General features: G+C 46.9%; 1 protein-coding gene across 1 annotated transcript; it reads left to right on the top strand.

Annotated features, from left to right (window-relative positions):
- The first annotated feature begins 4614 nt into the window (after positions 1-4614).
- Positions 4615-10399, top strand: slc18a1 (solute carrier family 18 member A1). The gene is made up of 15 exons (XM_084456812.1): positions 4615-4648; positions 5134-5503; positions 5717-5775; positions 5991-6074; positions 6406-6498; positions 6627-6716; positions 6863-6906; positions 7024-7084; positions 7179-7274; positions 7400-7478; positions 7673-7724; positions 8790-8853; positions 8965-9084; positions 9213-9346; positions 10127-10399. Exons 1-15 carry the CDS (start codon positions 4630-4632, stop codon positions 10235-10237), a joined length of 1476 nt encoding a protein of 491 aa, XP_084312938.1. The 5' UTR covers positions 4615-4629; the 3' UTR covers positions 10238-10399.
- The last annotated feature ends 1720 nt before the right edge of the window (positions 10400-12119 follow it).

Here is a 12119-nt window from a genome sequence, read left to right as displayed (position 1 = left end):
CTGCTGTGGAAAGGATCAGTACCAGCACGTTCATTCATTCAGTTCCACAATTTATTTGGCACATTTCTCAAGGTTACTGCTCTTGAAACGGTATCAAAATAGACCTTGAACAACCCAAATTCTGCTGAAATAGGTAGCCTATTGCTTTCTTTATTAGCCAATTTCTTGATCAAATAGAAATACTGGCCTATATATCTTTACTGAATTAGCCTACCAGAGGTTTAGACCAACGTGTCATCGTGCCTAATTTAAGCTTAAATTTGAGAAATGTGCAAAATCGGTTGAGAAACTAGCACAGTAGTAGCCTACACTCAGTAGACTATAGAGTAGCTAGTATAGTTCAAATAAAAAGTTTGACTTCGCTCCGCAAAACGATTAACCAGTAGGCTATATGAATAAGATCTATTCCCACCTCTATCTTTGTGTTCATCGGGAGCAGATTGGTGGTTGCTGGAAATCGGGCGCTTAGATTTGTCACGACAGGTCTCACTCTGAAAATGACAGGGAGTTCAGCGGTTGGTGACACTTTATCGTCATCTCTCTCTCTCTCTCTCTCTCTCTCTCTCTCTCTCTCTCTCTCTCTCTCTCTCTCTCTCTCTCTCTCTCTCTCTCTCTCTCTCTCTCATACACACACGGACGCGCGCGACTCACCTCCGGGACACTGCGGTGGCGATTCGAGGAGGTGTCTGCTTTGCGACGCGCGTTGCCAGAATTGTGCACCCCCATGTTTCCAGGTACCTTTCGAACACAGACCATATATTTCAATATCCTATCCTGTCACGGAAGAGAGACAACATCATCCAACGACTGTCCAGCAAGCGCTCTCTCTCACCTGGTCCTCCGGATCCGTCATTTCTTTGGAGGATCGAATTACGTTGGAATCCAGGCAGCGCACAAAACAATGAGAACACATGAGAAGAAAAGTGATAGTGCAGGTCCACATTATGTTATGCAATATCAGGGCCACAGGCCAGACCTAGGCTATTTATAGAATCAGAATTGCATAAACTATGGCCTCGAACAGGTGAGAAAGCCCCCAGTCCTGCGTGAACAGGTGAATCCAACGGTCCTACTTATACACCTCCTCATGCCGCCCACCCGCACGCTGTAAAGCTCCCTGCTCTTTCATTCATCCGTAGGCTAACATCCCAATCCATCCGCCCTGTACACGGGCCCTTTGAAATGTATTTTTTGATAAATATGAAATATTCTTTGAACAAACCGCATCAGTCGACGGATGAACGCCGCTTCCTGGCCGACCGGAACATAGAGATCTTTAGAACATGTGTGAAGGGGGTAGTGTCATTGATCTAAAGTTGCTGAAGTGTTTGATATGGTCAGAGAGGAGATGAGTATCTCTCAATTATACCTTTATTAGAGATTGGCTGTCGATATGAGAAAGAGGATAGACATGGTTTATAGGCCTATTTGTGTGAAAAGTAGGCATATGTTTCTTATGTGTTTTAATGAGGAGGTTTGAAGATAAGGTTTTGATTATTTGCTTTCCTTCAGCCCCTGTGCCTCTTGAACAGTTTTAGTAATTACATAAATATGGGATTTTGTTCTATAATCTATATCTGTTTTGGCTCTCTACAAACATAAAGCTTGTGTTATGGTTCGGGCCGGGTCCGCCCCGGCTCACCCCCTGCTCCCAGTCTGGACCCCCGTTTCTGCCCCGGACCCCCGATTCGCCCCGGACCCCTGGTCCACTCTGCTTGCTCCTGGTCCAGACCCTCGCCCCTGCCCCGGGCCCCTGGTTTGTTCTGCTCACCCCCTGCTCCCGGTCTAGACCCTCGCCCCTGCCCCGGACCCCTGGTTCGCCCTGCTCACCCCCTGATCCTGGCCTGGATTCCTGACCCTGAGCTCCTGTGCCCCCTGGACCTTCCTGGACCCTGAGCACCTCCTCTCCCAGTGACTGCCCCTGCACTACCCCCAGAGACTATTGTACACTTTGTCACTTGGTTTTGTTCTACCTCCTTGTGTGTTTGGTCTTGTGTTCGTTGTCTTGTCTTCTGTGTTGGTTTGTGTCCTCCCAGCCCCAGCTCTGGACACCTGTCCCCTCACTAGTCTCACGTCACTCAAGTCCCTCCTCTCCTGGCCCTTTAGTTCCCCCCTCTGCTTCTGCCCGGTCCCTTTCCCTGTCCCAGCCTCGTTCCCCGTTCCCTTCCATTGTGACCGTGTTCCTGTGTCCTTGTGTTGGTGTCTTGTTGGAATCCCTCCATGTCCTTGTCTGGGTGATTGTCTGCACCTGTGTCTCGTTATGTCTTGTTGCACACCTGTACATTGTTCCTTGATTGTTCTCCCAGAGTATATATGCCCTCCTGTTTCCTTTGTTCTCTGTCGGTGCATTGTCAATGTTAGTGCGTGTTTCCTCCCGGTATTATTTTTGGATATTAAAACGTATATTTTGAACCTGAGCTGCTTGCCTGCCGTCTGCTTTTGGGTCCTACCTCCACCAGCCTCAAACCCTAACAGCTTGGCCACGGCAACAGGACACATCAGTGGAAGAGATCAGAATGACTCGGCCCTGTTCACCTCTGCCCTTACAGTCAGATTATTACCTTTCCCTCTCCCAGTCCCTCCCTCTCTCCCAGTGTCTGTGTCCTTCTCTCAAGGAAATCAGTTTGGATACATTGTTGACTAAATTCAGTTCAGTCCTTTGCTGCTACAGCCAGACTGTCAATTATACGACAGGGCCAACTGATCTCCATGATTGACAGTAACACATATAATCTGCGTATCTATCAAACCCTCAACGAAGGTTGTTTTCTCTGTGCTATGTTCTGTATTTTGTGTGTGTGTGTGTGTGTGTGTGTGTGTGTACTCCAGCAGCAGGTCCCTGACCCCGGTGAGGGGCAGATGCTGTCTTTGTTTATGGTGTATTCAGGTCCTGGTTAGCTGGTGCTTTGGGGGCGTGCTGGTGGATGTTGACAGAGCTGCTTTTGGAACAGGCCTGGTGAAAGAGCCAGGTTGCTGTCCAGCCAGGGAGGGGTTAGTGTGACTGAGATGGCAGATAAAGGCTTATTGTCAGCTCCAGCAGCCTGCAGGTTGTTCTCCTCTTCAATAAAGAGCAGCAGATGCAGACAATTACTTCCCTCTGTGACGCAGAGCACGCCTTTAGGTCAGCGTGTGCGTTTGTCTGACTGTGTGTGTGTGCGCGTAGATGTGTTTATCTGTATGTGTGTGCGTCTGTGTTCCTCTCATTGATGGGTGAGGCGTAGTGTGCCTACCTTATGAACAGAGGGCAGTCTCCGGAGAGCTCTTAAATAGAGCCAGCAGTTCAGGACACCATCATAGCTGTTCCTTTGAGGAGCTGCAGGATGCATCTAGAGGTAAGCTGCCTGGACTCAGGCAACACTGCTCCAGCTCCCGTAGGATTAGAAACCTATGGACAGGGTCTTTTTATGGCTAGTTGATGATGGTTGTTGAAGCTCAGTCTCAGAAATATAAGCTTTCTTCTATAGTGATTGGATTAAGTGATATACAGATGTATCTGATGTATGTATTATTGAAATATCGGTTCTATCCATATAAAGGTATGTATATACCTATAGAGAGAATATAGAGAGTATATATATACACCTTTACATAGATAGAATGTATATATTATATATAATGTAGTGGGTTTTCCTCTGCGGCACAGGCCGTGACTCCAAAGGTCAGGACCTATTTTGGTGTTATCATCCGCGTTAGGCTAGCATGTGGCAATAATAGTAATATTCATTGCACCAGATCATTGCACCAATTTAATTAATGTCCCTAGACCTGTCTCTCCCAAGATGGGAGCAACCTAGAATGGCCAATTAGAAGTTGTACTGATAAGACTGACCAATGAGAAATGCAGGCCTGTTGGCCAAACCTATTTTGGACCAGAAGAATGTGTATCCCATGCTTATAAGACATAATACGGATGTGATAAGCTTAGCTTTGTGTGGACTGTAACCTGTCAAATTATGTTGTGGTGAAGATAAAATAGAATAGGATAGAGGGGGAACATGATATTTTGAGATGAGAATGTATTGAGAATGCACCTCGTTAGCAAGGCTGCAGCTGGGGACTGGGCTGGAGGGCTGGAGCCGAGATTGGGAGTGAGGGTGACTAAGTGCACAAAGCAGCACCCAGAGAGAGAGAGAGAGAGAGAGAGAGATAGGGGCCTGCCCTGGGGCAGGTATATAATTCTATTGCTGAGAGAGGGAAAAACATCCTAAAACAATCATCCAGAGAGATGATTGTCTAGAGAACCAGGCAGGTGGACAGGCAGGCGGACAGGCAGGCAGGCAGGCAGGCAGGCAGGCAGGCAGACAGGCAGGCAGGCAGGCAGGCAGGCAGGCAGGCAGGCAGACAGACAGACAGACAGACAGACAGACAGACATACAGACAGACAGGTAGGCAGCACTGGGCTATGCCAGGCCCTTTTTAATTTGTCTCTGAGTAATGTGTGTACTCGGGCCTTATTGAGTCTCTTCTTTCTGTGAATGTGTGTGTGTGTGTGTGTGTGTGTAGAGTCTGTAGCTGTAGTCCTACGGTGCTTAGAGAGCCATGTTGAACCCAGTCGAGTGGCTCAGAGAGAGTAGGGGCTCTCCCAGGCTGGTGCTGGTGGTGGTGTGTGTGGCTCTGCTGCTGGACAACATGCTGCTCACTGTGGTTGGTGAGTACACACACACACACACATACACACACACACACACACACACACACACATAGCCTACACTCTCTCTATCACACACACACATACACACGTCTCTAAGTATATTAAAACACCAGAAGGCTGCAGGGCTACCAGTGTGGCTTGCCGCCATGACATTTACCTCCAGTGACCTGCAGGGAAGAGCTGCCGAGAGAATGAGTCAGACTCACCCAGGCAGAGTGCAGCTGGGGCAGCTTAGCTTCCCTGCTCTGGATCCTGGGCACCGTCCCCTCCACACACACACACACACACGCACGCACGCACACACACGCACACACACGCACACACACGCACACAAACGCACACAGACACACACACACACACGCACACACAGCTGTCTCCTCCACACTCACACACAGTGCCTCACCTCTCTGCTGCATACACGCTGCCTTGTAAAGAGCACTCTCGGCCGCCAAGGCTAACCTGTCCTGCCTGCTCTCCTGCAGTGCCCATCATCCCTACCTTCCTATATGCATTGGAGCACGGGAGCCAGGGGCCGCCCCCCGTCCAGCCCCTCCCCAATACCCCCACGCCGGAGCCCTCTGGGGGGGCCACGCTCTCCTCAGTCCTCTCCCTCTACGACAACACCGTCTACAACCCGCGGGGGTCTGAGGCCAGCCTGCCTGAACCTATCCCCATGGACGCCTTCGCTAACTCCTCCCAGGGGGAGGTCAGAACCACTAACTCCACCCAGTCAGGCTGCGAGGAAGACAGCGAGTTCCTGGGGGAGGAGAATGTGCGTGTGGGCATCCTGTTTGCCTCCAAGGCCCTGGTGCAGCTCCTGGTCAACCCCTTTGTCGGTCCTCTCACCAACAGGTACATAACCCAAAGCATGTGTGTGAGTGTTTATGTGTGTGTCGTCTGTTGCGTATGTGTGCATAAGGGGTGTTGTTGAAATACTTTCCATGTGCATGACAGAAAACACCAGTTCTCTGTGGCGTAGCCAGTATTTTTTCTGATGTTGTTGAAGATTGTTAGGCTGTTCATGTCTTGGAATGCCCACGTTGTTCTCCTCTGTCTGGCCTGCAGGATTGGATATCACATCCCCATGTTTGCTGGGTTCATCATCATGTTTGTCTCAACCATAAGTAAGCTGACCTAGAACACCCTCATAAGACACCTGATTAAAGTTAAACTCGTATAACATGATACTAACTGAGAGCATGAAAAGGGCTGTGCGTCATCTTCCAATGCTGTAAGCATAGAGACAGTATTAAGTAGTATTGTATTTAACAGTAACCGCTGTTGTCCTGTTATTGACTGGTGCTGCAGTAACTGTGTGTGTGTGTGTGTGTGCGTGCAGTGTTTGCCTTCTCAGGGACATACGCCTTGTTGTTTTTTGCACGCTCTCTTCAGGGAATCGGCTCCTCCTTCTCGTCTGTAGCAGGTACTGAAGCTTGATCATCACATGGTTCATGTTTGGTCATCCTTAAACAGCCCTCCTCCTCCCCCAGCAGCCAGAACTCTTACTGAACCGCAAGCAGAGGTCTGCTTTGCTCTCAGGCTTTGCGTTTTTACATTGGTTCAGAGGTCAAGAGTTCAGGCTGACATGTGTAATAGTCATAATGTTTCCATAATAAATGTATAGATAATAAACGTGTCAAGTTTATGTAATAAACGTGTGTCCTTTAGACATGGACCTGCTCACTTTATGAAGACAAAAATAAATGTAATAAGCATGTAATACACATGTACATGTATGTCTTTGTGTCCTGTAGGTCTAGGCATGCTTGCCAGTGTGTACACAGATGACGAGGAGAGAGGCATCGCCATGGGGATCGCTCTGGGAGGACTGGCCATGGGAGTCCTGAGTAAGACAACATCCTCCCCTCCCCTCCCCTCTCCTCTCCTCTCCAGTCTATTGGTGCATTAAGTCATTAAGTCTCACATTAAGTCACATAACATTAAGTCTCTCTGTGCTCTGTTCTTTGTTGGACAGTTGGAGCTCCCTTCGGCAGTGTGATGTATGAATTTGTGGGCAAGAGTGCCCCGTTCCTGATCCTGGCCTTCCTGGCTATGTTTGATGGAGGTGAGCATATTGGCACTAAACCCTTTGAGATTACAGTAGCAGGGTTATAGTAGTGAATATGAACATAATATGGTTGTATTGAGAGGACAGGAATGATATCAATGATTTCTTTAAACCAAACCAGATTTTCTTCTCTGAACACTTAGCTTTACAGCTCTGTATACTGCAGCCCTCCAAGATCTCACCTGGGGTAAGATCCCTGTGTGTGTGTGTGTGTGTGTGTGTGTGTGTGTGTGTGTGTGTGTGTGTGTGTGTGTGTGTGTGTAAAGACCTCTGACTTCTGACCTTTGTGCTTATTGGTTAACAGAGTGCAGAGGGCACCCCTCTCCTGACCTTGCTCAAGGACCCCTACATCCTCATCAGTGCAGGTGAGAATGAGAACAGACAGGCTGATGACTGACATCGCTGAGGTTAACTGACTTGGACACCGCCCTCTCTCTCTCTCTGTGTCTTGTGTCCCAGGGTCGCTGTGTTTCGCCAACATGGGCGTGGCCATCTTGGAGCCCACCTTGCCCATTTGGATGATGCAGACTATGTGCTCCCCCAAGTGGCAGCTGGGTAATCTCATTAACTACCTTGAGTTCTCTCTCCCTGAGTCCCGAGTTATGACCATCGCCATTGCTAGAACCCTAACTTTTAACACTTCCCTCATACAGTGACAGTGTTTGTGTTTATGTCTTTAGGCATGGCTTTTCTACCTGCCAGCATCGCCTACCTCATCGGCACCAACCTGTTTGGTTTGTTGGCCAATAAAATGGGAAGGTAGGTCCTTCGTAATCAATACTGTGGCTTTTTACTGCTGTAGTCTCCAGTGTTTCTATCAAATCTGAGAATTCATTCAGACTCCAGGTGAAGGAGACGCCCCATGTTAGTCTATGAAGGTTGCATGAGTGGACAACATATCCACAGGTGTGTTTATGGTTCCCAGTAAGATTCTAGCCTTGTTATGTTCCCAGGTGGCTTTGCTCCATGATAGGCATGTTCATCGTTGGGATCAGCCTCCTGTGTGTGAGTAGCTAACCTTCTAAGGATAAAAGGATATCTGCACACTGGATTATAGCTCCCAGTACTTTATTCGATGAGCATAAGCAACGTTTCGACCACACAGGGTCTTCTTCAAGCAAAATGTATATCCTGGATATCCCTTTGCTCTTAGATTCATATTTTTTATCCTGCACCTGGCCTAAAGACAGGTTGGGTGTGCACACAACTACTCTACTTTTTAGTAGCTCACCTTAAAGGAGAATACTCGTTTTTGACAATCTGGACCTTATTTACGGCACATTATAAGACGTTTGACTCACCGAGATAACTTTGGTGTAATTTGGAGGCCTGTAGAAGAAATTTAAAATCCAGTGCTTGCCAAGTATATCCATGTAATGGCGGCGGACGGGGCACTGTCTTTATGAATCGCTAGTTGTGCTTACATAGAGCGTAGGCGTTGTGCGCATGCGTGCTGGAGCAAGTGAGGAAGCTATTTCGTTTCTTAAGACGTTTCTAAAGATCATATTACAGAGGCATGTGAAAAACCACAACAGGCCTACACTCTATGTAAGCACAACTAGCGATTCATAAAGACAGATTGATGAAAACAACCGTTTCGCGGCAGAAAATAGATTTTTTAGAAGCTGCATTCTCAGTGCCCCGTCTGCCGCCATTACATGGATATACTTGGCAAGCGCTGGATTTTAAATTTCTTCTACAGGCCTCCGAATTACACCAAAGTTATCTCGGTGAGTGAAACGTCTTATAATATGCCGTAAATAAGGTCCAGGTTGTCAAAAACGAGCATTCTCCTTTAACAGCTAACACCAGCAGGACTGGCCTGCTATCAGCAGGCCAGTCCCTCAGACCATGTAGAGTAGCAATGTTGCATTCCTGATGGATGGTATGAAGAATTGGGGCAAATTCAACAACGTTTCCATTAGAAGATAGGAATGGAAATTCTAGACTGTGATGATTTCCCAGGAACATTGCCTGAAAAACATATTGCATGTGTATCTTGGCCTTTCCTGTCCAATTGTGCATCAGGAATGACCTTTTACTTTTTCATATCTGGATGTTGACTCACAGGTGCCCTTTGCCACCAGCATCTATGGTCTGATTGGTCCGAATGCAGGCCTGGGATTTGCTATTGGTATGTACTCAGGGGTGGATGAGAGACACATGAATTGTTATTTGAATGTTAGTTCAACAACAGCTATAGCCAGTGTGTATGAAAATGTGTGTGTGTGTGTGTGTGTTTCAGGTATGGTGGACTCCTCTATGATGGCTATAATGGGGTACCTGGTGGACATTCGTCACACGTCTGTCTATGGGAGTATCTACGCCATCGCTGACGTAGCACTGTGCATAGGCTTCGCTGTCGGTGAGTAGGACCCTTCAGGAGGAAGCACTGAGCTTCAGGCAGCCGCTACAGACCAGCAGCTGTGTCACTTCCCTTTTTGACCTGACCCTGTCCCCTCTCTTTGTCCCTCTGTCCTGCGCTGCACCCAGGACCGTCCACCGGCGGTGCTCTGGTGAGGACCATCGGCTTCCCATATCTCATGGTGTTCATTGGCATCATCAACATCCTGTACGCACCACTCTGCTTCTTTCTCCGGAACCCTGCTGTGCGCGAGGAGAAGATGGTGAGCGCAGTTGTGTATGTGTGTGTGTGTATAATAACTTTACCTGGACTGGTTTGAACAGTGAAGTAGAGTGGAATTACTTTCTCTAATATATATATATATATATATATATATATATATATATATATATATATATATATATATACTTTTTAATGGGAGGGAGGGCAGCCTAGGGATTCCCTGCCTGCTAAAACCATTGATCATAACATTGGCCTTCGCCAATGTGTTAACCACCAGACCAAATTTGGACATGTGAGAGGTCCTTCCTCTTCCTGTACCCCGTAGCTCCGGTGTTAATCCCGCCTCCCCCACCTCAGCGTCTGAACGGCATGTCCTGACACACACTAAGAGAGCTATGTGTGTGTTAGAGTGTGTCTGTATGTTAGCGTGTTTGTGTGTGTGCTCTGGTGTTTTTTCTCAGTTTTTCTGTGTCTGTGCCAATTATCAGACTCTCACAGACTTTGCCCTCCCCAGTACTCTCTCTGCTCACAGACAGAGCCGTTAGGAAGGTGTATCATCCAAGGCTATAATTTTGTAAAGTATAGTTTAGTGTGTATCCTCTGTTTGATGTGGGTGTTTGTAGAATCATAATGATCATGATGAAAGAAGGAGGGTCAGGTACCTCAAAGATATAGTTGTAACTGAAATATAAAGCAGGAATCAATTACACAGAGTAGCTCATTAGACAAAGATTAAAATCATGATAGAGTAAAATACATCTTCTCAGATCTTTCATCAGTTTAATATAATAAAATGTGTGTGCATGTGTGTATGTTGTAGGCTATAATTGACCAGGAGTGTCCCATGCACAACAAGAAGAGCTACAACACACAGAAGGAGTGTCGAGAGTTCCCTCTGAGTGACGAGAGTGAAGAAGAGACAGAGGAATGATCTGGAGCACACACACACACAGCATTACATTGTACATGGTACCTGTATCTTGCCAAGACACTTGTGAGAATGCCATCAACGCTCCATCAGCTCTGCAGTCACTGGAAACACAGTTGTTCATGTACAACAGAAATGTAATTGCTCCCCCAGATGGTATTGTCAATGTCATTGTGTTGTGTCTTACCAGTCATCTCAAGTTATTTAATACAGTCCACCTTACGAATGTGTCTAAACTCACGTACCCTGTTCTGTTCTGTCAGATTGTTCTTCCTCTATCACCTTGTGTTCCATGTTCTGAGGCTTTACAAACATAAACGTGTAAAAACCTGGGACTGTAGTTATTATAACTGTAGTTATTATAGATATATTGGTAATGGCTATGAAGTCTCTGCTTATTCTTTTCTCTTGCGCCTTCATACATTCCCAAGGCTTTTTCCACAGCTTCTGTTCTAATGAAGGGGAGGGAGGCGGGCGGTGGGGCTGTGAAGGAGGTTGAAAGCCGAGCTGTGATGTGGTGTGGAGGGGTGTAGAGAAGCAAGCTATCTCCCTTCATCTTTAATTTCCGCTTCCACTTCGTCATAACTCCGTTGCCAAATCAACATGCCACTGAGGCGAATGGCTGGGCCTGCCTATGATGTTTACCACCACATGGGAGGACCATGCGGAAACACACCTGCTCTGTTTGTCAGGTGATATGTATGACCATATTATTGAGTCTACACAATCTGACTCTATAAAGAGAGGATCAAAAGGGGCTCTCTCAAGCCATATCCCACTGTAGGTCTAGCTCCCAGCTGCTTTGTCACACAGTATCAGTTTACATGTAGTTTACATATATATTGTGTTTGCCAATCTGTGGCCCCGTCCTATGTAGTCACTGGTGACTGCAGCTGGGACACTAAAGTGGATGTGTGTGTGTGTGTGTGTGTGTGTGTGTGCGCGTGTGTGTGTGCGTGTGTGTGTATTGCGTGTGGATGTGTTTTATTGTGTTTACTCACTGGTGACAGAGGTGGAAGGAAGCAAGAAAGGTGTGTGATTGTATTAAACATGTCAGGGATGTTTGGGTTTCCAGAGCTGACACACCTGCGCCATAGCCAGAACCGTCACAACCTTCTTTAGGAACATGGGTACACACAACACAACCACACTATGAGTCAGCACCTCTGGCTGTTTGACCATTATTTGTCCAGACTTGTCTCATTGAGATTAAATCTCTTTGTCAGGAGAGACCTGGTTCAAGATAGCAGCAGGAAAACAAGAGGCAGCTCAGGATATGAGGGTTTCCACTCTCTACCGCAGTGGCAACATGCCCTCCCTCCACAACCATTTGATAGAACCTCCTTGCTGGACTCTGGTAGGGTCTGAGGCATGGACAACTCTTCATAGTAAGGATTTGTAGAGGGTCTGATTCAAAGAGGTTGTATGGTGCTTTAAAATATGGTCTGGATGTATAGGTTTAGCCCCTTGTACAGCACTTGTTTTTAAATGTGCTTTATAAATAAGGTTTGACTTGGCTTGACACTCACTTACACATTACACTGCATACTCACTGTACACTGACTGCACGTTGTTTGTTCTTTGTTTGTTATCCTTTTTTTGTAAAGGGAGTAAAGGGTGTGAATGTTTTCCACTAGCATTTTGTACTTGCTCTTTGCACTGTCCTGTCTCGTCCCTGGACCCTGTCCAATTGCTGTCTCAATGTTATGCACCACGTCCGAAAGCAAATTCCAAATATGTTGAAAAGCTACAATGGTAATAAACTGATTCTGATTCTGAAAAAGGAGCCACTGCAGCACCTGTGTAGAAAGTTGAAGTGGTATATCGACTGACACAATGATAGAAATGTTTGTCTTGGATCTAGCAAAAATATGGAATGCAGTAG

The sequence above is a fragment of the Borostomias antarcticus genome, assembly GCF_949987555.1.
Source record: "Borostomias antarcticus genome assembly, chromosome: 23".
NCBI lineage: Eukaryota > Metazoa > Chordata > Actinopteri > Stomiiformes > Stomiidae > Borostomias > Borostomias antarcticus.
Note: the sequence above shows the minus strand (reverse complement) of the source record. Positions and strands in the feature narration are given on the sequence as shown.